General features: G+C 38.6%; 1 protein-coding gene and 1 long non-coding RNA gene across 3 annotated transcripts in view; one reads left to right on the forward strand and one right to left on the reverse strand.

Moving 5' to 3' along the window:
* Positions 1-383: 383 nt before the first annotated feature.
* On the reverse strand, positions 384-19,370 carry PGRMC2 (progesterone receptor membrane component 2). The gene is made up of 3 exons (XM_036079423.2): positions 18,915-19,370; positions 3,697-3,852; positions 384-2,558 (listed from the first exon to the last, which is right to left on the reverse strand). Exons 1-3 carry the CDS (start codon positions 19,330-19,332, stop codon positions 2,461-2,463), a joined length of 672 nt encoding a protein of 223 aa, XP_035935316.1. The 5' UTR covers positions 19,333-19,370; the 3' UTR covers positions 384-2,460.
* Positions 19,371-19,668: 298 nt separating this feature from the next.
* Positions 19,669-24,821, forward strand: part of LOC118527572 (uncharacterized) — a 91,211-nt gene continuing 86,058 nt past the window's right edge. The window contains exons 1-2 of one of the 2 annotated variants that reach the window (XR_013446454.1): positions 19,669-19,909; positions 24,379-24,486. This is a non-coding gene — a long non-coding RNA (uncharacterized LOC118527572). The remainder of the gene's footprint in view (positions 19,910-24,378; positions 24,487-24,821) is intronic. The other variant, XR_004913171.2, reaches the window with a different exon arrangement.

Consider the following 24,821-nt stretch of genomic DNA (forward strand, 5'->3'; position numbering starts at 1 on the left):
ACCAAATATAGGAAATTAGACCAAAATTATCCAAGAGTAAGTTCCATTTCAAGTGGATGACAAAGATGGACAACATACTTGAAAAGATTACAGTGGTTTCTCAAATGTGCCTGACCACGAGAATTACCATAGCACTTCTCACAAATAAAGAGTCTGAAAACCATTCTCTTTCAGTTCTGGCTCAGTGTGTGGTAGGTTTGGACTGGGGACCAAGGATTTATATTTAAAGCACTTCCAGTGGTTCTAATCATCAGGAAAGTTAGGGAAATTGAGGCTAAGGGGAAATCAGCAGCAAAAAATACCACCACAGCTCCCATCTCCTTACTCCAATACTACCCAGCAAACTACCTGAGAATGAGAAACACTCAACTAAAATTGAGGAATTGTCTGTAGAACACGGTTTATTTCAAGTCCAAAACACAAAATTACTCAATTTTCTTAACAGACTGCATAATTTTTACTGCATGGATATTTAGGGTTTCTCTATTCACAGGTGTAGGTTTATTTCTGAACTTTAGGCTCAAATGATTCATATATATATATATATTTATATGTTTACTACAGAGGACATGTACTTTAACAAATTTGTTTAGAAAATATTTTACATAAAAACACACAAAGCATTTACCAATACTCCTCAGTTTTTACAACCAGTCTTCAGCAAAGATTTGGCTGATGTTCATCATTTTCTACAAAACATTCCAAGACCGAATATAATAGAATGTAGTATTTTACATACTTTAGCTTATTATTGCAGTTTACATTTCCCCTTTCTTTGATGGCTTCTGCATATATTATACTCATAAAGCAGAATAAATCTTTTCTTTAACTGGTGACTTGTTTAATAAAATTATCTTTTTTGGTGTAACTTGTCTCCAACCAAGAACCTAAGTAGTCATGATGAAATCAAGTAACCGACATATAGGGCTTTTACAAACGAACAATAGAAGGATTCAGTACCTATCAGTAGAATATCCTTTATTATTTTGTGTTCAGTAACTACCATCTGGTGCTATTACTTCTAGTATAATCAGTTGGCATCAAAATATAAAGTAAAAATATGTACATTTTTATATATCAATTCTTACCTGAATAATCTCAGATCTCTTGAGAATGCTCCACAAAGTGGAATTTCTTCCTAAAGTTACAGTGAATGTGGTACAATGTGTACAACTTGTTTAACCAGTGCCTGCTTTTCATTTCCAAGATTTTTCCTTATCTTGAATCAAATGCACAATCCTGACTACCATATCATAATGCACTGGCTTACAGTTTGTATATAAAGTCCAACTCAAGCTTATTTTGGTTTATTGTACATGCTTTATTAAAACGGTACTGGTATTTACAGTATCTGCAGAGTCCCTTCCAAGGCGCTCTCACACACATTCAGACACACCCATACAACATCCATACTACGGTCCCATGCACCCACACCAATGAGATGTGAGGGTCAGACTCCTAAAGTTAGGCAGCTGTTGGGGGACAGAGTTGATTTGTTTTTCAATTTTTTTTTAAAGAGAAAAAGCATGAGGGAATGCATTTGGCCATTACAATGCTAATTAAGATTGTGTATATTAACATATGTGGCAGTAACACTGAATATTCCTTTTACATTCTATATACACAGAATGACTTCAAGGTTTTGCGGTCAACAGAATATCCCAACTTCAGTCTCAATGCTGCTTGTAGTGACTTCTGAATTCACATAGGGGCTTTCCCTAAAATAATTCAAGTCTATATAAGTGAAATAAGGCACAATTAATATTGATTTGATCAACAGGGGAAGGGAAGGGATAAAAACTAGTTTCAAATGATCTTACTATTGGGGAATTAGCTTTGACTTAGATCCACTTGAAATCCCTTCTCTTAATTTCTTAGAAATAAAGGTATTTTTCTTTTCCCTGACAAAACCCAAAAAGAAAAGTTTGGGAATTCACATTTTAATGTTTCAGTAACCTAAACTACTCAAATTGATGTGCACCCCCAACCTCTCCTGCCCAAGTCTCTTCCCTCAAAGCTAAAACAAGAACACAGCACATGAATCCCTTGCTGTTCTTGAGATTTGTACACTTATGTAGCAAATACATATCTGGTTGTCTTTGATTTAAAAAAAAAAAAAAAAGAGGAAGGAAGGGAGGGAAGGAGGGTAGGAGGGAGGGAGGAAGCAAGGAAGGAAAAAGTAACCTTGTGACCTTCTTGCTCTTTAAAAAAGTCCCTGTTTCCTCCTTTTCAGGATGATGAAGCCCCACCAGACATTACAAACACCTGCAATAAATGAGTTTGGCAGCATGAATAATGTCTAGGATTCAGATCTTCATAGTGAGACTCATTTAGCTTGTATACAATCTGTTGAATGTTTTTGCAGCAGGTGAACCGAACCCAAAGATGCTGGACATTCTGTGAAAGGGAGTAATAAGAATTGCAGTTCTGAAGGCCCCTGACTTTGGTTGTTTACAAAGTTCAATCCTGTTTATTGTGATCCTTGGTATCTTCTTCATCTGTATATTCTGATGGTTCTTCCCCTGGTTTTAGGAGTCTGCCTACATAATCATATTTTTCTGAAAAATACATCAAAAGAAAATCAGTAGTGATCAAATTCGTTTCGCTATTCCATTATACAGTGGGGAAGGTGTTTGCCTCTTTTAAAATTATATAGAATAGGCTAAGTTGTTCCTATCGTTCACCGTGGCTGGTCTTTGTACTCATGTAAGGCTTGAACAAAAGAAAATGGGATTAAGGAATTTACAAAGCTTGGGGACTGTGCTTTGCAGGAGAGTGTTCCATATATACCAGCTCTTAACCAAGGACATTTCATCAGAATCACTTAGAGCTCATGATAAGGAGATCCAACCAGAAGATATTCTTGGGAAGAAAAGGTGACATAGGCTACTACTCTCCAGGAAAATAAACCAAATGAAAAGCAAAGTCATTTGTTACTTATTATCCTGTGTTCTTTGAGATCTCAGTGTGTGGCTCCAGTCATACCATTATTCTTTCTCCTATCAAACTCTCTTCTTACATCTCTGTTAATATTGTTTGTTTCATGTTACCAGGTATTAATTTAGAACACTGTGGTGTCCAAGGTGATCCATATTTAGTTATTTCTTGGTCAGGAATCTGAACCTAGGTTAAGTGAATTAACTGACAAACCAGGAGGATAAGATAGGAGGACTGCTTCCTACAGGAGAACCGGTTCAAGTGCCAAGAAGCCAGAAGAACCAGAAGTGTTTCCAAGGGATGCAGAGGTCACATAAATAGCTATCTGGATTGTCACATAGGAGGTAATAACGGATGCCATGAGGGTATAATAAAGGGGAAAGATATTTTTTCTTTATGGTTTGAGAGTAAGATCAATAAAATCATTTTGGAATAAATTATAGTATCAATATCCCAAATAAATTCAGTTTTAAATAGAAGCCTATATTTAAAAATACTCTATCTTAATTAAAAAGCCTTATAAGACTAAAGGTGTCACAGTTTTTGTTAGACTTATAGGTTGTAACAAGTCAACTTTTAAATATGAATTTTTAAATAATAATAATATGTAACAATCATTTTCATACTTAGCTTTTTTATCATCAAATAATGATGGTGATGAAAAGAGATATCCTTAGGCTCTTAAGGAATGTGACATAGTATACACTTTCTTTGGCCATAAATTTAATATTTCCGAAGAACCCGACAAAATGAAGGTACCTTTAAACTGCATTTCCCATTCTCGAACACTCTCCATTTGTACAGCATTCAAGTCTGAGAGATCATCATATTCATCTTTAAGTGCATCTTTATCTAGGCAAAATGTCGCCAGTCCTCTGGAGGCATCCCTACCAGCAAATATTCCATATGGACCGGCTGGGGGGGGAAAAGAAGAAATTACTGACATTACCTTAACATTATTTTAGAATGCCTCAAAGGAAAAAGTGAAATAAAAGAAACCTGATAATGACTCATATTTGGTACACAGCCTTAATTTTTAAAACATGACAGATACTAAATGGGAAAATGAGAAGAAACTTCTTGGAAATCTGCCTATAGAACAAAGTAAAGTTTTTCTCTGAAATTTAAATACCTCAAAACTTGTATTCAAAGTTGAAGACTATAACATATTAGGGAGAAGAGGAAACTTAAGCAGTTAGGTTTGGAAGCTGGTTTGTTGAGGGGAGATAATGCTTCACTGATTACTGTTAATTAATTGTGGCATCTAAAAATAATCAACAGAACATCCACTAGATAAGCATTTGTTAAAGACTCAAGTCAACTGTGGATCTAAAATATTTTTCTTTCTCTTTTTCAAAGTAGGTCATATGAAAGCAGAGACTGTATCATCTTTGTACCCCCAGTGACTAGTTCAACGCACAGCACATGCACATCCTCAACAGGTCTTTGCTGAATGATTGGTTTTATCAGAAATATGACCCATTTTCAAAATAAGTATCACCTGACTACCAGAATATACTCACAATTACCTATATAAACTATGAAAAGTCATTAAACAATGGTTTTCATTTGTCACAGCTCTTGCGAAACAGGAGATGTGGCTATAAGGAACAGTTTTTATTTTTTAAGTTTTTATTATTTTTATTTTTGGGGGGAGTAGAGTGTGAGGAGTGGTGGGGGAGGGGGCAGGGAATCCTAAGCAGGTTATAAACTCAGTGCTGAGCCCGATGTGGGGCTTGATCTCACGACCCTGAGATCACGCCCTGAGCCGAAATCAAGAATTGGACGCTTAGCCAACTGAGCCACCCAGGCACCCCAACAGTTCTGAGTGACACAAAATGATTAGCTTTTTGTCCAAGGAATTAGGAATCACCCTCCCTAGGGAGGAATGGCATGATTTTTATGCTGACAGAAATGAGCCATTCCCAAAGTCTGTCCTTGAGAGCAGCAGTTGTCTTGCTCAGGTCAGTACTCAATGCCTAGCACATGGCTGGCATAAAATAGAAACATAGTAAATTTCTTCCAAAATATTAGCTGCAATTTCAAATAAGGAGTAACTCTCGATTTTGATCCTTTAAACAGATTCCCTTATGGTAAGCAAAATCTCCACCCAAATACATGATAAAAAAGACACTTCAGTTCTTTAAAACATATAATAAAACTGAAACAACCTAATTCTCCCTATCAAGAAACTGGTTAAATTATAGTACATTAATTTAATGTAATAATAGTACATAACTATCAACAAGAATGAACTATCTCCATATGTATATACAGACAGAAGTTCATAATAGAGTAACTGAAAAGAGCAATTCAGAGGAGTATGTATATATAGCGTATGATTTGCTTTGAATTAAAAAAATACACATACATGTGTTTGTGTATCTGTGAAAAACACCAGGAAGAATACAGACCAAACACTGAACAGTGGCAATCTTTTCTGGGGAATGGAAGAAAAAATTTTACCTCATATAACTGGTAAAGTCTGGCTATTTAGAAAATTATTATTGTTATTACTACTACTACTTTTCTTTATTATTATTAATTGAAGTAGAGTTGACATATAATGTTATATATTAGTTTCAGGTGTACAACATAGTGATTTGACAACTCGATACATTATGCTATGCTCACCGCAAGTGTAGCTACCATATGTTACCATACAGCACTGTTACAATACCATTGACTAATTCCCTATGCTGTACCTTTCACCCCTACGATTAATTCATTCCATGACTGGAAGCCTGTATCTCCCACTGCCCTTCACACATTTTGGCAATCCCCTCAGGCGTCTCCCCTCTGGCAACCAGCAGTTTGTTCTCTGTATTTATGGGTCTGTTTCTGATTTTGGTTGTATATTTGTTAAAAAATTATTTTTATAATAAAAATCTTTTGAGAGTTACTTCTGTCTTCACGTTAGGCCGCAGAGCAGATCATAAAGTTTTTCTGTTTAAAATGTTGGTTTAAAAATTAAGTGGTGTCTGGCTGGCTCAGTCAGAAGAGCATGCGACTCTTGATCTCAGGGTCATGAGTTCGAGCCCCACGTTGGGTGTAGAGATTACTTAAAAAAAGATTTCCAGGGGCGCCTGGGTGGCTCAGTCGTTAAGCGTCTGCCTTCGGCTCAGGTCATGATCCCGGGGTCCTGGGATCGAGTCCCGCATCGGGCTCCCTGCTCGGCGGGAAGCCTGCTTCTCCCTCTGACCCTCCCCCTGCTTGTGTTCCTGCTCTCGCTATCTCTCTCTCTGTCAAATAAATAAATAAAATCTTTAAAAAAAAAAAAAAAAAAAAAAAAAAAAAAAAAAAAGATTTCCAAAACACCTAATTTTACAAAATAAAAAATTTTTTTTCCTGAGGCTACAGTTTTCTGTATATGACAAAAGTAATTTAGAGAAAATAATTTTAAAACCAGAATTACTATTATGAGCAACAGAGTGGTAAGAGAGCTTATTGTCCAGTTAACAAAATAAAATACTTTCTAAGGAGCAGTAAACAAGAAAAAAACCTAGAAATTCCTTAATTTTTAAATGAGTAATGATTATACCCATATTCATATTTGAAAACATTTAGGAAACTTCAAAATCTACTTAAATGGACAATAATCTAAACATTTATGAACATTAATTTGAGTTACAGAAAGCAGTGCACCATAAAGTTCATCAGGTCTAAGAAAGCCATTGTCTGCAAAGTTTAAGGCATGGAACCAGAAGTGGCATTTGCGATAAATTTAAAAAGTAGCATTACTAGGTATTACTAGGTACCACTTACATTAACATGAAAATAAAGGTAATTCTTCCTAGTAAAGTACTTTTTTATCCCAAGTATTTTCCATATTGCTCCTTAATATTAGGTGACATTCACAATTACCATTTAATGGTTATATATTTTCTTACTGAATGAATATACCTAAAATTTAATCATATTCCTATTAGTATACACTTAGGCTACCATTTTAAACTTTTAAATTTGTCTTCTATATAAGAAACTGGGACACTATTTACAATTGGCCAACATTTATAACCTTCAAACTATTGCCCATTATATCAATTCACCTTGCAAAGGGTATTAAGCATTTAAGAAAAAAATTCAATATTGTTCCTTAAATTGGAATTAATTATTTTAGAGAAATATTAACTTTGAAAATTAAGCAAGAACAGTCTCTAGGGAAAAGAAAAGTAGTTGTGTTTTTTTTTTTTCTTTTGCATAACTCCACATGCTTTGTGCCAATAGCTGTTTTTCCCCAGATGGAGGCCATAAATAGATAGATAGATAAACAGATAAATTAGATAGATAGAACTACTATGATTTTTTTTTTCCCCAAAACAAAGCAATGCTGACAAACTTAAAACAGCGATGAGTCATACACACAAAAGAAAAAATAAAATTGATCAGGGCTATAAAAACCTACCAATGTAAAACGATAGTTTTCAACCTTTTAAAGAACTTTCTAGCATGTGACTTTCCTCTCTCACAGTCTTGCAAAGGGGAAGGAACAATTTTTGTCCACCGGGCAGGTGAAAAGGAGCAGAGACATTCAGTAACTTGCCTAAAATGACCACCAGACTTGGGAAGTACTATCTCTACTTTTCTACCCCAAACACAATACACTTGAGAAAACAGAGGATCCACAAACCCAAAGATGGAATGACAACCCTGAAAATTGGAGCATTTCATTAATTACAAAATTTCAGGGGAATAGACACTTTGGAATACCTGTTAAATCAAAATGAAAGAGAATTAACAAAAAAGCTGTATACACCGACAGCTTTTCTTATCATTTTGTTATAATATTTACCTCCCTGGCCTGCAAAAGTCAATCTACTTCAGTGTACTTCAGAGTATAAATCATTAAACACATCTCAATGGTAAAAAGGAGAGAAGAAAAGATGATCATTATAAAAAACAGCAACCAGAAAATCCTCCATCTTTGAGTATATTGATTATGTACCAATGCATTCTCTAATAAAATTCTCTGCCAATTTCTCTAAGGAGACCTCAACACTTAATAAATGTAAAAACGAAACTTCATAAAACATGTTCTTTTTTTGGTTTTAGATGGCCGATTTACTAAGAGTGAACTAGAGTCAACAACCATCCCCATTCTAGGCAAAATGATGTTTTATTAACTCTTGAATAGAAAATAATGATTCAGTGATTAATGTACTGCCCCACCCTCTAAACTATATTAAGCTGTCTTCTCCACATTTTAGGATTTCCCTCAGGAAGCATTTAACTTCTGAAAAGGTCTTTTTGGAACAGTTTTCTTTACTTTTTCCCGTAAGACCATAAAGAACATTAACAACTAGAATCGGAACTGGACAGATGTGCTCAGAGAAAGGAGGATCTGAGGTCTACATAAAGTACATTTCTCTGCATTCATAATTCAACCAGAAGCGTTATCTGAGAAGCCAGTAATACCTCCCCATTCCACTACCCCCTTATACAACAAACATAAATGTTACGGATTCCAGTATTTTGATAACCGTACTTGCCTATCCATAATACTAAAATAACAGAACTACCCAAGGAAAGCAAATTTTAAATGGTACTAAGTCTTTTGGTAAGGCCAGCTTATATAAACTGTTATTTTGACTATTAAGGCTCATTTAGACATTAACATTTCAGTAATAGCTAAGGGAATTATATTCTGTTGCTTTATCAAAGACTATAATATAATGCTGATATAAAAGTGGATTTACAATTTCAATAAAATTGCTACAAAAAATGAACAGCAATTATTCAACCAAAGCAGTTTCTCTTAAATATACTTATATAACAAATGTTCTAAGACATCATTTTAACAAATCTTTTTTTTAAAAGAAGATTTTATTTATTTATTTGAGGGAGCGCATGAGTGGGGGTGGTGGGAAGGAGGGCAGAGGGACAAGGAGAGGCAGACTCCCCGCTGAGCAGGGAGCCCAATGCAGGCTTAATCCCAGGTCCCTGGGATCATGACCTAGGTGGAAGGCAGATGCTTAACCGACTGAGCCACCAAGGCACCCCAAAGTAAATCTTTCAAAAATATTAAATATATCAAAATGACATTATACTAGAATTCAGATTTCATTAATACTCTGAGAGTTAACACAACCTGCGGCACAGATTTTTAAAGTTCAAAATTCAATAAATCTACTAGTTAGTGTATCCTGAAACTGCTTACTTTAATAAAATCAGGTAGAATGGGGTAACATTTTTTTTTTTAAAGATTTTATTTATTTATTTGACAGAGAGAGATAGCGAGAGAGGGAACACAAGCAAGGAGAGTGGGAGAGGGAGAGGCAGGCTTCCTGCGGAGCAGGGAGCCCGATGCCAGGCTCCATCCCAAGACCCTGGGATCATGACCTGAGCTGAAGGCAGACGCTTAATGGCTGAGCCACCCAGGTGCCCCTGGGGTAACATATTTTTGAAAAGGCAAAAACATATGGTCACTGTAAGAAAATGTTTTAAAGAGTAATTTAATGAACAGAAAATTCCGGGAGGAAATAAAATATCTAAAATATGTTCACAGATAATTCTGTGATTATTAGGATGACTGTGTAGCTACATTAGTATTTATGAAGAGGAGAAAATTCCAGAATGAATAGTTCAGTTATTTCCATGGTATAAAAACCATAGTTCTCAGGGACAAACTATAATCCATTAAAGTTCATAAACACCCTAGTTTTCTGGCCTGTTTTGACAATAGTCTTTTGTGATTATTAAAACAACTTAAAAAAAAACCTAATTATACTTGGTATTTGAGTAATTTATTCCAAATAAGATCACAATGGGCCTTGGAATAAATGAAGCAATAATGTAAAAGTGATTAAAAGAAATCCAAGTAATAAATATTATTTTTTTTATATTTAGATTTAGGAAGTCCCAAGACTTTTAGAGAGAAGATAGTGTGGTCAAAATGAAAGAATACTCCTCAAGAAGCCAAGATACCTGGGTTCTAGAGGCTTCAACCAACATTTAACAATGGGCAAATCTTAGAGGCATTGGTATAAAATGGGGCAAGTATCTATCTAGTTTGGCCCTAACTTTAGGCAGGTAAAATACTTTCCCCAACTCAATCTTGTTTCTGAAATTCAAACTAGAAAGCTGTCAGCAATACTGTGGGTTCAGCTCAGTGGCCTTGGCCCCAGGGCTTATGGCTAGGGTGGGGACCAGGAAGACTGAAAAATTAAAATCCCAGGCCTGTGCCAGATGTGGGAGTGGGGACTGAGTTTACACAGCCACCAGAGAATGAGAATTCTAAGGTGAAGAAATAGCATGGACTTGCTCTTTTCCTCCCCAGCTGCTTGAAGCTTGGCCACCATCATGAACAACACAGTAACTATCTAGACCAGGAAGTTCATGACCAACCGACTACTTCGGTGGAAACAGATGGTCATTGATGTCCTTCACCCCAGAAAGGCAACAGTATTTGGGAAAAAAATAGCCAAAATGTACAAGACCACACCAGATGTCATACTTGTATTTGGATTCGGAACCCATCTTGGTGGTGGCAAGACAACTGGCTTTGGCATGATTTATGATTCTTTGGATTATGCAACAACAAAAACATGAACCTAAACACAGACTGGCAAGACATGGCTGGTATGAGAAGAAAAAGACATCAAGAAAACAGCGAAAGGAAGGCAAGAACAGAATGAAGAAAGTCAGGGGGACTGCAAAAGCCCATGTTGGTGCTGGCAAAATGTGAGCTGGAGATTGGACAAGAGAAGGAGTCAAGATACGGCAGTGGCTTTATCTGTGGTGGTTGTGCAGATTTTTCATGAGAGGATTAATAAACTATGAATGTTAATGTGATAAAAAAAAGAAATAGCATGGACTTAAATATCTATTGGAATTTAGAGAACAATAAAAGTAATACTGCAAGTGTTGGGGGAAAAATTATTCTATAAATAGTTGGGGTAATTAAGTAATTTTCTGTAAAAATCCTTATTTCACATCTTAAAATAAATTCCAAATGGAACTAAAAAACCCAAACCATAAAAGTATTTAAAAAAAACTACATATTTTTTTTAAAAGATTTTATTTATTTATTTGACAGAGAGAGACACAGCGAGAGAGGGAACACAAGCAGGGGGAGTGGGAGAGGGAGAAGCAGGCCTCCCGTGGAGCAGGGAGCCCGATGCGGGGCTCAATCCCAGGACCCTGGGATCATGACCTGAGCTGAAGGCAGACACTTAATGACTGAGCCACCCACGTGCTCCAAAAACTATGTATTTAAAAAAAATAATCTTTTTAGTGCAAAAAACCTTTAAGTAACTTATGATAGAAAACTCAGCAGCCATAAAAAGAAGTAAATTTGAATACATAAAACCAAAAATTTCTGTGTGGTTTACAAAAACACCATAAATAAAGTAAAAAGACAAATAAACTAGGAAAAATGTTTGAAGCTAAGGTTGATTCACTTTTTGAAGAACACCTAATCTCTAAGACCAATACCATGATTGAAAAACTGTGGCAAAGAATGTATGAACAGGGGCGCCGGGGTGGCTCAGTCGTTAAGCGTCTGCCTTCGGCTCAGGTCATGATCCTGGGGTCCTGGGATGGAGCCCCGCATCGGGCTCCCTGCTCAGCAGGAAGCCTGCTTCTCCCTCCTCCATACTCCCTGCTTCTGTTCCTGTTCTCGCTATCTTTCTCTCTGTCAAAAAAATAAATAAAATCTTAAAAAAAAAAAAATATATACGAACAGATAATTTGTAGGAAAGGAAATATAAATGACTCAAAATTCAGAAGGTGTCCAACCTCACTAAAAAAGAGAAATATTGTTAAATTAAAACAATATTGAGATACCATTTTAAATTCTCAGACTGACAAAGACCAAGAAGTTTAATATCACATTTTTGGCAAAGGGGTGAGAAATAGGCATTTTCATGAAGTGTAAATTGCTCCAATTTCTCTGGAGGGCAATTCAAAAGTAAGTACCCAAATTAAAAAATGTCCCATACCCTAAGAATCCGTGATTTTACTTCTGGGAATTTATAAGTTTACTCACATGTGTAAAAGGACATGTACATGAATATTTATAGCAGCACTAAGTATTAATAAGAGATTGGAAACAAATGTTTCTTAATAGTGGACTGTTAAATTATGATATATTCATGTAATAGAATATGCATATATTCAAAAGAGTAAGATGACCTTTTATGCTGAGATGAAAGGCTCTCCAGATAGTAAAGGCTTGTATAATATGCAACAATATATGTGTGTGTGTGTGTGTGTGTATGTGTGTGTCTATGGAGGGAGTACACAGGGAGTACATATCCACATGGTCATACTTACAGATAATAGCTCTGGAACAATACTCAGATTGGTTCCTCACTTCTAGGAAGGGGAACATCGTCACTGGGTTACTTTTCACAATATATGCTTTAAAATATTCTATTCTGAATATGTATTATCTAATAAAAATATAGTTTTTTTAAAAAAACTTCCATGAGGCCCTATTTAGAAATAAATCTAAGCTACTCTACAGGAAGACTTCTAAAACCCAGGGCTTAAGGAACAGCATAGAAAAAAAATCCCCAAGAAACAAAAAGACTGTAATTGCTGAAGATGTGTTTTTATAGTAAAAATTATAAACTACATGAAGAAACAAACCACCATGAAGTGAGCACATATAACAGATGAGAACTGGCAGCCCCAGAATAATACAAGCAGATTAAAGAACTATAGTATGTTTGCTTAAAATTTTTAAGTAATTAAGAGATGGAACATTAAGGAAAGATTAAGAGACATGAAGGATAGAATGAAAAGCTAATGTGTATCTATTAGAAGACAATGGGGGAGGCAATAATTGAAGATGTAATGGGTTCAAATTTTCTAAAATAAATGGATGACACACATCCTCAAATTTTAGTAGAGTCTGGCACATGTTAAAAAAAATCAAATCCCCACCTCGGCAAATCCTAGTAAAAGAGCAAAACTCTAGACAAAGGGAAAAACAGATTAATCAAAGGAATGAAAATAAACCAAAAGCAGACTTGAAGAGAAGTAGAAGACAGTGGCATAATACTACTGAAGATCTAAAGGTAAAACAATCAGCCTACAGTTTTATATCCAAAACCTATACTATTATTCCTGCATAAGGGCATATAGAGACAGAATTTTTTTTTGTATCAGTGAAAAAACTACAGGACATACCTTACTAAAATAAGAGCTGAACCCTGAGCAAAGGAATGAGATGCAAGAAATGACAGTGAATAAAGAAAATGGTAACTATGTTGGTAAATTTAAATGAGGGTGACAATAAAAAAAGGTAATACTTTAATCAATTTGGGGGAGGAATTTGAAAAAATACAGTAGAACTACAAGTCTAATAGTAATACCATAGAAAATAAGGGTGAAGGAAGGATTAAAGGCTTTCTAAACCAGGGCCACAACATATGGCTGTATACTACACAACCCAAGGGACACCATCCACATTTGTGTACATGGTAGTTTTGTATATCTATTAAGAAATATTCTCTCAAATGACAGTAAAGTGTCTTAAAGAGAGTTTTTCTAATTCACACAGATAGGTTTGACTAACATTCCTATATTCTTCAGAAGAACAGTGTCTTCTATAGCAAAAACTTTAAGGATATCACTAAAAGAATGTTAATAGAATATATCCAAATAAGTATATCCAAATAGAATATATCCAAATAAGTAGGGAGAAAAAGTGGAAGAATTAAAAAAAAAATTAATCTGAGAAGGAAAAAAGGTAGAAAAAAGCAAAGTATGACAAAGATAAATTACTAAATAAGAAGGTAGAAATATATCTAAATATATTAGTAACGTGAAAACATATAAACTGATTAAGCTGTTAAAAGACAGTGTTGAGGGGCACCTGAGTGGCTCAGTCAGTTAAGCGCCTGCCTTTGCCTTCCATTTGGGTCATGATCCCAGGGCCCTGGGATGCAGCCCCGAGTCTGAGTCCAGCTCCCTGCTCAGCGGGGAGTCTGCTTCTCCCTCTCTGCCCCACCACCCCTCCCCTTCATTCTCTCTCTCAAATAAATAAATAAAATCTTAAAAAAAAAAAAAGTATTGATTACTAGATTCAATTAAAAAAAATCTAGCTATATTATAAAAGGATAATAAAACATACCACAGATCAGTGGAAAACAGGGTGGAAAAAGAATCACTGAGGTAATACTAACCAAACAAAGGCTGAAGTCAAATCTCAAAATCAGTAAAGGTTAAGGATGTTTCTTTCTCTGATGATTAACACAATATGATCAGTTCTAGATCTAGTGCTAGATGGCATCGGAACATTCTCACACCCAATCTTTGTATGGCTGACTCCTTTAGGTTTTTGCTTAAATATCAACCCCCTTTTCTTGATAAACTAATATAAATAAAGCACCTTTCTTAACCATCTATTCTAAAGTCCTTTGTTACCCTCTATTACATATCCTATTTCTTTCATTGAATATTTAATTACAAATTATAATTATATGCTGAATGCTTATTTATTGTCTGTTTTCCCAAATATACTATAAACTCCACACAGGTAGGAACCTATCTGTTTTGAAAACTCAGTTAACTCATTTTTCACAACATCTTATTTAAGCAACAGTGTAATGAAATCCAGAGAACTCCTTCTTAGTATTTAAAATGGAGACGAAGTCCTATATTAGTGATCTTGAGACAGGATGCAGGTTCTAAGGGTACAGCAGTTATTTAGTCACGTCTAACATGGGTACAGAGGGGAGGAGAGATCTTGGTCATAGATTATTGAAAGAATTATTAAAAGAATTTGAATAGCTAACTCCAGATGTTACTAAATCTATTTTCTTCCAGCATGAATAACATAGTCTGGTTTCATATATGCTTTCAGCTATTTTTTAATACTTAGCATTAGCATTTAACACAAATACAATTCCCTCAAAGATTAAAAACAATGGAATGATGCTGAATTCAGAGTAGGTATTATAGAAATAACTAGTATAAATTTGAGCAGAGTATCAAAACTCATCAGAAAACTCAGCTGATCCTTTTATTTTACTGAAAGGTAATGGGTGTGTATGGCCATTAGCCCAAACAGACCCAGTTGGCCTCGAAGCAAGTAGCTGGGATGAGAGCTGAGTAGTGTCAATAGGATATCCATGAAGGAAGAGGTCAGGTTGGGCCTAGTCTATATGTTGCAACTCTTGCTTCAACTGTAATTCTGCAAACTATAAATAAAAGTTAACATTGCGAAGATAAAGTTATAAAAAGGAGGAAAAACACTTGAAAGCTACATGTGCTCCTTTCCCAATCCTCCTAGATATTAGGCATCTCATGGGGTACCTCTTTTATATATGACTTTTTCTTTTCCAGTAGAATTCAAAAGGTAAGTTGGAGAAAATACCGCTTCGGTCTGTGTCAAAGAATATGCTACATGGAATAAGGGGGAATCAACAGATTTAAATTTCAGAAATGCAGGATAAACTATTAGAAAGGTCAACTGTATGATTTCTTGCCATTCTAAAGAATAAATAAAAACACTATTTTGGTAGAATTTCATTGCAGTAATATTAAATCAAGTTACTTAAAATTATACTATCTGTTCCAGTCTTCCTACTCTGTTATGACTCTAGAAACATATGAAATTATATTTTGTAGTGCTACAATGGGAAGGGATGGCCTGTAAAGCCAGTTAGACTGTGTTTGATTTCTAGTTTTGCCACTGAGTATGTGATTTTGAGCAAAACCTCCCTGAGTTTCAGTTTCCACATTTGTAAACTGGGAACATTACTTACCTCCTAGGGCTGTTTGAAAATGAAATGAGATAATAAGCTCAATAAACAGAGTTTCCTCCTCCTCCTCCCTTGGCCTATAGAATCAACGCTGTTGAACAGAACTCTTTGGGAAGATGGAAATACTCTATAAAGTGCACTAACATGGTAGCCATGTGGCTACTGAGTAGTGGAAATGTGGCTAGTGTGATGGAGGGACTCAATTTTAACTATATTTAATTTTAATTAACTTAAAATTAAAAAGCCACATACGGTTTATGGCTACCATACTGGACAGCACAACATACGGCCATGAAAGCGTGTCTGAGGCTTTAAATCCTTATGGGAACCAGAAGAGGATATAAAAACAACAGTAAGATTCTCCAGAAGTTTATCCCAGAACGCAGTTTACCTGAAGTACAGATAGGCTTTGTGGTTAAATATATCTGGATTTGAACGCCATGTCTGTATGACCCAAGCCAATTTACCCAAAATACCTACACCTCAGACTTCCCATCGGAGAACAGGAATACTTACTAACCTCACTGAGGCATTGTGGAGATGACAAATTAATGGATCTGATGTAGTAGGTGCTTAACAAATCTTATTTCCTTTCTCCTCCCATATTCATTGTTTCTTTTATGACCACTTTCCTCACATGCTGGCCAAGTGCCTGAAGTGTTACTAAATTTAATGATGACAAATGTAGTTAATGCCAACTGTTTGCCAACATGTGTTTACTCCACTAAATTGTCAATATTTAATTTTTTAAGAACTTGAACTTTAAAAATGACTAAGAAAACAGCATCTTCGACATAGGAAAAAAAACCTCACAAAAAAACTTTTAACTCCAAGACCAATACTGTGAAATGGGAGTAGATATTGGCTAGGCATAGAAACGAGGTTTTCTGGCTTCTTACCTCATTCTTTCAAGCTACTAAGATTGTCAGGCTAAGATCATTGCTTCTGAATTATTCTGTTACAAAGTGCTCAACTGACTTGAGGATGAAAATAAAAATTAAAACCCAAACTGAACTTATATCTGTTTCATAGTCAGAAATTTGGCTTTAAGACTTTTGGAAAAAGTGTTACACCTCCTATTAATGTGAAATATCAACATATTCCAAGCCCATAGATAATCTGGCCACTTTCAAGTTCCTTTCCATAATATAACATTCCAAACATCTGTACTAGGTTGATCAATAAATACTTAGAAAATAACTAATTACCCCTAGGCTGTTCATCAGGACCTGGGAATTGGTGGAAGCCAACCTAAAACTGACTTCTCCCCCAAAAAAGAAAAATAAATAAAACTGACTTCTCCCTTGTTATCTGAGGGGCTCCCTCAATGCCCCAGCCACATGAAGGCTATCTACATCACATCTTTGACTCTCATCTTAATTTTTAATTTCTGTTGCAGAATATTTGCCACTGGAGGCTGCTAAACTGTGTCTACAACAGCCTTTCCTAGCTATTCCCAGATAGTGGCAAAGCATAATGTGTGAGGACTAATATGCTTCTTTGCACTAATACTTTTGTTTGTTTCATCATCAGTTTAGATAGGGGCTACAAAAGCAGATCTTTTAGTTGGTTAAGTGCTATATTAAAAATCTAAGCCTGTACACAATTTTTAATTTCTGCACATACATTTTAATATCAATGAGGAAAAAACTTCAGGTACAAAATACTGTGTAAATCCTTGATTTAAAAATAATTAACTATTTAATTTGGTTTGTCCATTTAATTACTGTACTTTGGCCCTATTCCCTATTCTCTTGTCCCATATACTTTAAACAAAAAAAAGTATTAACCGTTTCAGCGGAGTTAAGTAGGTAGACATTTGCTTTTCATATTTATACAACCAGAAGCACTATCTCAGACTTGCTTAAACTGAATATAGTTCTACACACAAAAATACCAGCAACTAAGAAATAGTTCAACACATAAAATCTCCAATTACTTATCTCTATTCCACTTAACAGCAAACCAAAGCACTTCTAAAATATATTCCAACCACCAAGCACTGAAATCAGAGGTACATATTTGCAAGTGCCAATAAATCTCATGTACTAACAGATTAAATCAAGAAGAAAACCAATTTTTCTAGACTTGCCAACCCCCTTGACTTTAAGGCTTGGATGTACTCTTTCGAACACCAGGTCACTCTAGGTCCCTAATTTTATTATTTTTTATTGTAGTCACTTTTTTTAAGCTTAGAATTAATTACTACATAATCAAGATGTACAACGTTACTCGATTTTATTGTATACCAGCAGGTTCCATGAGTTTGAACTGAAGTTTATTAGCATAATCTGAAATGTATGCTATAACTACATTGTAAAGGAAGGGTTTCTAACCCAACTATCCTACACACACGGTTCTCTGAAAGCAAAGTTCTAAAAATCTTCAACTTGCAGAACTGGTGCACTGGGGTGTGGATTTATAGCTCTTCTAAGTTTTTTCTGCTCAGTGAAAACACAGTAAGTCATTATCAACGTGTATTTGAATACTTGCCTTCCTACTATCAAAAAAAAAAAAAGGAAAAGAAAGAAACCAGACAGGCCCGCCTGCTGGGTAGTTGAGCTCCACCCCCAAAACTCAGGGAGACTATCCTTGCCAGTCTTTATTAAGATCTACATTCTGGTCTGTCCTCATCCTACATACATTGTTAATCTTAGAAAGCATCTCCATCCTAAAACTGGTTTAAAAAAAGAGTCTGAGGTGTTGCTTATATGCCCAGACTTCACAAGCTAAACGGTGGGGACTTGGAACGACGTGTACCTAAACGTGGCCTTATGGGGAATAGTAGAGAAAAGGGAGATCAGTGGCAAAACAGAGTAAAGAAGGGAAAGCTGTGAATTACCTGGCCTACAACTTTGGGTCCCTACTTTAGATATCTCCCGTCCCTCCTGCCCCCACCCATCCCAGGAATCAGAAAGCTCAGGGAAGGTTGTGGGCCAGCGCGACGGGCGACAACTGAAAGGATTTTGAAAAATTCTGCACAAGAAAAAGCTTCGTGGAGGAACGGGATGGTAGAAAGATGAAAGCTGAGAGCTGGTTCCTGGGGCGACACTGAAACCCGGACTTCGGGGGGGAAAAGCTGGAGGTGCCCGCGGCTAGGGGTGTGTGTGGGGCGGGCCGTCCCAGGTGCAGCAGCCAAGGCGCAGGGGTCCAGACGTCGAGAAGGCTCGGAAACTAACCCAGTGCCCAAGGGCCTCCCCATCAGAAGGGGGTCGCACCTGAGCTGCAGGAGGTCCTCCCCCTCCCCTTCCAACTCCTCCTCACCCGGGCCGTAGAACTTGCTGCCTTTGGTCACGTCGAAGACTTTCCCATTGACCGCGAGCAGGATGCGCGGGGTGCGGGACCCGTCGTACTGGCGCAGCTGCTCCAAGCTGAAGTCCCGCTTCTTCATGCGCGGCAGAGAGGCAGCGGGACTCTCCTCGCCCGCTCCGGCCCCGGCGCCCAGACCCCGCCGCCCCCAGCGCACCCACAGCCGGTAGGCCCCCAGCAGCACCAGCGCCACCAGCGCCACGTTCAGCAGCATTTCCCCGCCCCCCGTCAAAAGCGCCAACACTGCTGCCGCCCAGCCGCCCCCTTCTGTTGCCGCTCCCGCGCCGCTGGGGCTCTCGCTGCTGCCGTCGCTGCTGCTCTCACTGCCACTCCCCAGGGTGCCTAGCTTCACGTCCCCATCACCCGCCGCCATCACTGCCCGCCAGCGCCTTCCTCCTCCTCTCCGCCCCCTGCCCTCCCCAACCCCACGGCCAACCCCGCCCATCTGGGGGCCTCCCAGCCAATAACATGAGGAGAGGGGGCGGGGTCAAGCCTGCTCTCCATTGGGTGTTGACGGGGTAACGATGTCTTGGATCTCTCCCTCCCCCTCCCTTCTTTAGCAGGCCGCGCTCGCGTGCGACGCCCCGCCCACCTCGCCCCACACTTCCCTGCTTTCGCTCCTCGCCTCCGCTTGCTGAAGTAGAAGAGGGGGGCGGGCCTGAAGAAAAGATGCAGCGCCGGCCGCGCGCGCGCAAAGGCCGGGTGAGACTACAGCGCGTGCGCGGGTTCCGGAGCGCCACGCGCTCTCCTTGCCTTTGCACCCCTTCTGGGAGGCAGGCTCCGCCCGGTCCCTCGCTATGCGCGTGCGCCCCGGAATGGCTGCCCTTCCCAGGCCGGGGTTCGCGTCCGCCAACTCCCGCCTCTTCGCTGTCGCTCCGCATGGGGACTTCACGTGCGCCGAGGCCACCTCGGAGGCGGGGTCTGGTTGGGTCGCCTTTTCGAGGGCGCAGGTTGGTGGCTTGTGGGAGGCCACGACACAGTTTTAATTGTTGGAGCAAACTATTGAGGGGCGTCTCTTTTTCACCCGGGCGCCGTCGCGCCTGTCCGGAAGCCTGGAGCGTGGGCGCGCGGACAGAGCTACCACCCAAAAGTTTTGGCGACCGGCTGGAGTCTTCCTGGCGCAGAATGAGTGCACGGAGCCCTCGCCGGGGTTGTTTGGCATCCGGAATCTACTTGCTGTCTGCGCTGGCACGGAGCAGCCGCTTCCCGGGTGGTTTTGGTCACGGCTGCTCTTGTAGAGTTTTCTTTCAGGTTTTAGACTAAAGGTGTTATTCCGGTAGGGAAGTTGATAGAATGAGGTGGTCCTTCTGTTCTCTCATTCAGCTTTATTTACAGCTTCTTTTTATCTCCTTAGGTCTTGTCTTTTTAGACTCCCAGGTCCTTAAAAAATCTGGTGTAAATGTCACCTCTGAAGCCTCATTCTGGGCCCTTTACTTAAAGCACTCAACTCGTTTGACTTGTTCCTTCCTGCCCTAGTTTGTTTTCTTTGTTGTCAGTGAGTTCCCTCACACCCACCTCAAGAGCAACCTGCTGTGAACTACTGGTGTGATGAGTGAATGAAGGTGTATTAAGGGAGTAACAGTTTCGGTTTAATCTTGAGGAACCGGTGCGATGGAGGAGAGACATGGGCAAGCAATGGGGGCGTGTGATATGGACTAAAGTACTTATTAGGGAAACGGCAAGTGGTCCATTTAAGCTTTAAGTAGTCAGGAGGACCAAAGTCTGGAAAACTAGGTTGGTAGTCTTTAGTCAACAGATAGGCTTGGACTTAATACTCCACGTTTTGGAGGAGCCATTGAAGATTTTACAGCAGCAAATGACAGGATCAAAACTTTTCTAGAGAGATTATCTACCAGGGATATTAAGGATTGGAATGAAAAAAGAATGGAAAACAAGTTAGTAGGCTACGGTATTTGTGCAAGAAATGAGGAAACTTAGAACTAAGTGGCATTAGAGCAGGGGTCTGCAAGCTTTTCTATAAAGGGCCAAACGTTAATATTTTAGGCACTGTCTTTCATAATTAGTTACCTGTCTTAAAATAAGAAAGCAACCATAGAAGATACTTAAAGGAATGAGCATGATTGTATTCCAATAAAACTTATTTATGGACACTGAAATTTTAGATGTCATGAAATACTGATTTTTTTCAACCATTTAAACATGTATAAACCATTTTTTTTTTAATCTCCAGAGGTATAAAAAGAGTCTACAGGCCATAGTTTGCTCACCCCTGCTTTAAAGGTAACTTTCTTGAGGCAGAGTGAACAGCATTTAGTTGGGAAAAGTAAGTGTCCATATAATCTAGCCTCCAATCTAGAATACTTCTAGAACTGAAAGGGGGCACTATATACTGGGAGAACAGGATTAAAATTAGATCGTCCCAGGCAAATCTGAGTGAATAGTCATACTGAGGTTAATGATTAGAAGCCAAAACTGCTTTAGGACTTGGTAACGGGAAATGCCAGTGATGGAAACAGGATGATTGGGAAGAAATTGGTTTTGGGGAGAAGATGGATGCTTGTAGCAGTATCAGGTGTCATACAGTTGGGATGACATCAACAGCAGGAAGAAACCACCCCAAAGGTTTCATAGCAGGCCACTCCTTATATGTTATTGACTATTCCCTGAAACAGTAACTGACAAGGAGCTTGGGACTACCATGATTGGTAAGAGTTTATCTAGCTTTTGGCAGGTTTTGTGCAGGATTGTGGCATGCATTTTAGCATCTCTGGTCTCTTCCCAGTAAATGTCAGTAGCACACCTCTGGCATTGGGGCACCAAAAAAACCAACCCTCTTCCCACCCCACACACTCCCTAGAAAGATGATGCTAGTTGAGTGGTTAAACCAATTGGCTTAAACCTATCAGGATTTACCTTGGAGTTCAATTATATATGTGTAGATTTCTTTTCCTTGATTGGTTTGGAGGGAAGAGAGGAATTGAGCAGTATTGTCAAGAAAGTAGGGTGGGGAATGTTGGGTAGGTAACCAACCTTCTCTGCCATGGAAGTAAAAAGTTAAACATTTTCTTTTATATCCTTTTTCTTTTTTTAAAGATTTGTTTATTTGAAAGAGAGAGAGAGGGCACAAGTAGGCAGAGTGGCAGGCAGAGGGAGAAGCAGGCTCTTGCTGAGCAGGGAGCCCGACACGGGGCTCGATCCCAGGACCCTGGGATCATGACCTGAGCCGAAGGCAGCAGCTGCTTAACCGACTGAGCTGCCCAGGTGCTCTTCTTTTATATCCTTGATAAATATCTCAACTCCTCCACACTTGAACCCCCCCCCACCACCCTTTTCTTTTCAGTTCTCTTAGCAACTTATTCTAAGCCTCCTGAACTGGTCTAGAAGGGAGTTCTCCACCTGTCCCCCCCACCCCACCCCCGCCAGGTAATTCTCCCAGTAGGATACTCCTGCTTTGAATACTGTAATTTTCTGACTCATGGCTTGCTCTGTCTTTCCCTTCTTCATTCCACATGAAGGGACTAGTGCTGTATACTGATTTCCTTTACTCAGGCACCCTATCTCCAGTGGTGCTCAGCTATTTAAAATGAAATAACTCAGAAATCTCAGTTGGCAGTCAAAGGTCTCCATAAATCCACAAATGGCTTTCCCTGCAGCAAACGTAATCTACTTTACACATAACTTTTATTACATTGATGTGTTTCCCTTTACAATACCTAGTCCCTGTTCTCCCAATTGCTAAATTTATTCCCCACTTCAAGACTTTATTTCCTCACTGAGAGTGACCTTCTTTCTCCTTTCCAACCATCCAAATTCTGTTGTCTTTCATTTCCTTCTCTAATCTACCTCTATTCCAGGCCTGTGACTGTATCAGCTCACATTGACCTCTTTGAATTTTTACAAATTCCTTGCCTATACCATCCATTTTATTTTATGTTCTTGACTGTTCTGTTCTTGAAACTCCTTCAGATCCCTAGATGTCTCCTTTTGCCTTTGTAGATGTTTCTTTTCTGAGTCTTTTCCACCTTCCTTTACTTCCTTATCCATCCCTACCTTACCTAGAAGTCATCTACAAGCATCTGTTATCTGTGTTCTTTTCTTCTCTTGTTACTCTTTTTTTTCTTGACATTTTATCTACTTAGTGATTTACTTGTCTTCTCTATGGAGGATGTACCTCTCCAGCCCTGACCTTTCTCTGGGAAATAATAGTACTAGCCACTAAATATTTCCATTTCTTTTCTACACACATAGTAGAATTGCATTTCTCTAGCCTTTTGAACTCAGTGTGGCCAGTGAAATGTGATTGGAAGTGGTCTGTGTCACTTCCTAGTAAAAGCTTTAAGAATGCACAGTTTCTCATGCCCTCTTTCCCTTTCACACAGTGAGGGAATGTTTTAGTTATCTATTGCTGCATAACAAACCACCCCAATCTTAATGACTTAAAATTGTTTTTACTATTGCTAATGGTTTTGTGGGCTCATGGGCAGTTGTCTAATCTTTCTTGGGATCTCATGTGGTTCCAGCCAGGTATTTTCTGGGGCTGGAGATGCTAGAATGTCCAAGCCTTTCTTCTTCCCATTGTTATCTGAGGGCCTCGCTTCACATGGCTTCTCCAGCAGAGTAGCCTGATTTCTGACATGGTGGGTCAAGACTCTCAGAAGTGCAAAAGCTTCTAGGTCTTGTAAGTCTTAGGCCTAGAAATAACACAGTCTGTTGGTTAAAGCATTCACAGGGCCAGCTCAGTTGCACAGGGTGGAGAAATAAACTCCACCTCTTGATGGAGATTGAGGAGAAGAGTGACAAAGAATTTGTGGCGTTCTTTAATTTGTCACCCCAACAATGTTTCAAATGGTGGCTGTTTCTGTCAGTGAGGGTCCTAAAGTCAGGACAAAGTGGAAAAGAGCCCTCAGCTAACATACACAGTTGTATGAATGAGAAACACATCTCTGCTGTTCTAAACCACTGAGATATTTGGGGTTGTTTGCTAGCAAACAAAGCCTAATCTACACTAATACAAAAATTGGTACTGGAAGGGCGCCTGGGTGGCTCAGTTGGTTAAGCGACTGCCTTCGGCTCAGGTCATGATCCCAGAGTCCTGGGATCGAGTCCCACATCGGGCTCCCAGCTCGGCAGGGAGCCTGCTTCTCCCTCTGACCCTATCCCCTCTCATGCTGTTTCTCTCTCTCTCTCTCTCTCAAATAAATAAATAAATAAATAAAATCTTTAAAAAAAAAAAAAATTGGTACTGGAAGTAGGGTACTGCTGCAGCAAAAACCTACAATATGTGACATATCCATATACATACATGTTACAAATTTTAGTGGTTGGTCGTTAGGCAGCATCCAGCTCTGATTCACTTATGAATCTCCCAGCAAATCTAGCTCAGAAATTTGTGCTCAACAAATATTTCTTAAATAAGAGAGCCTATTTCTTATAATTCTTTTCTATTTCTTTATTTTAGGGGAAAACACTTCTTTCCCACATCAGATGTTTCTTGAAGTATGGAGTGGGTGCCACTATCATAACTCTCAATACTCTATTCCAGTGCTACTAGCAAGTTTCCTGATGTGTAAGTTTGGTGTCTTCCTCTCCCCTTTCCCATAGAAGTCAGGCCTCCCACAGAAGGTGAGCCTTCTGCTCTGCTACTTCATACCGTAAGTTTCACAGGGTCCTGCCCATGCCAGGGGATGTTTGGGGTAAGCTTAGCAAGATGGGCCCCTTGGGGGAAGGGGAGCTTCAGTTTTGGGAGCTAAGTTCATTGCCAGGAAGTGACAAAACCTGTTGTTTGAACTTTAATTCACGAGATCATGAAAGTTCAGTGTTGGACATTAATAATTTTAGATTTAATAGGAAGTTAGTACTGATTACTTTGGGCTATAACTTAGAAGAACATGATAATTTAAT

This window comes from Halichoerus grypus, chromosome 3, assembly GCF_964656455.1.
Source record: "Halichoerus grypus chromosome 3, mHalGry1.hap1.1, whole genome shotgun sequence".
Lineage (NCBI taxonomy): Eukaryota > Metazoa > Chordata > Mammalia > Carnivora > Phocidae > Halichoerus > Halichoerus grypus.

What these genes read in the sequence shown, in the direction of transcription:
- PGRMC2 (XM_036079423.2), bottom strand. Translation starts at nt 19,332, where the DNA reads ATGGCGGCGGGTGATGGGGACGTGAAGCTAGGCACCCTGGGGAGTGGC. An exon ending in CAGCAAGTTCTACGGCCCGG is followed by an intron (nt 3,853 to 18,914) that starts GTGAGGAGGAGT and finishes TTCCCCCCCCAG; the next exon opens with CCGGTCCATATGGAATATTT. An exon ending in ATGGGAAATGCAGTTTAAAG is followed by an intron (nt 2,559 to 3,696) that starts GTACCTTCATTT and finishes TGTATTTTTCAG; the next exon opens with AAAAATATGATTATGTAGGC.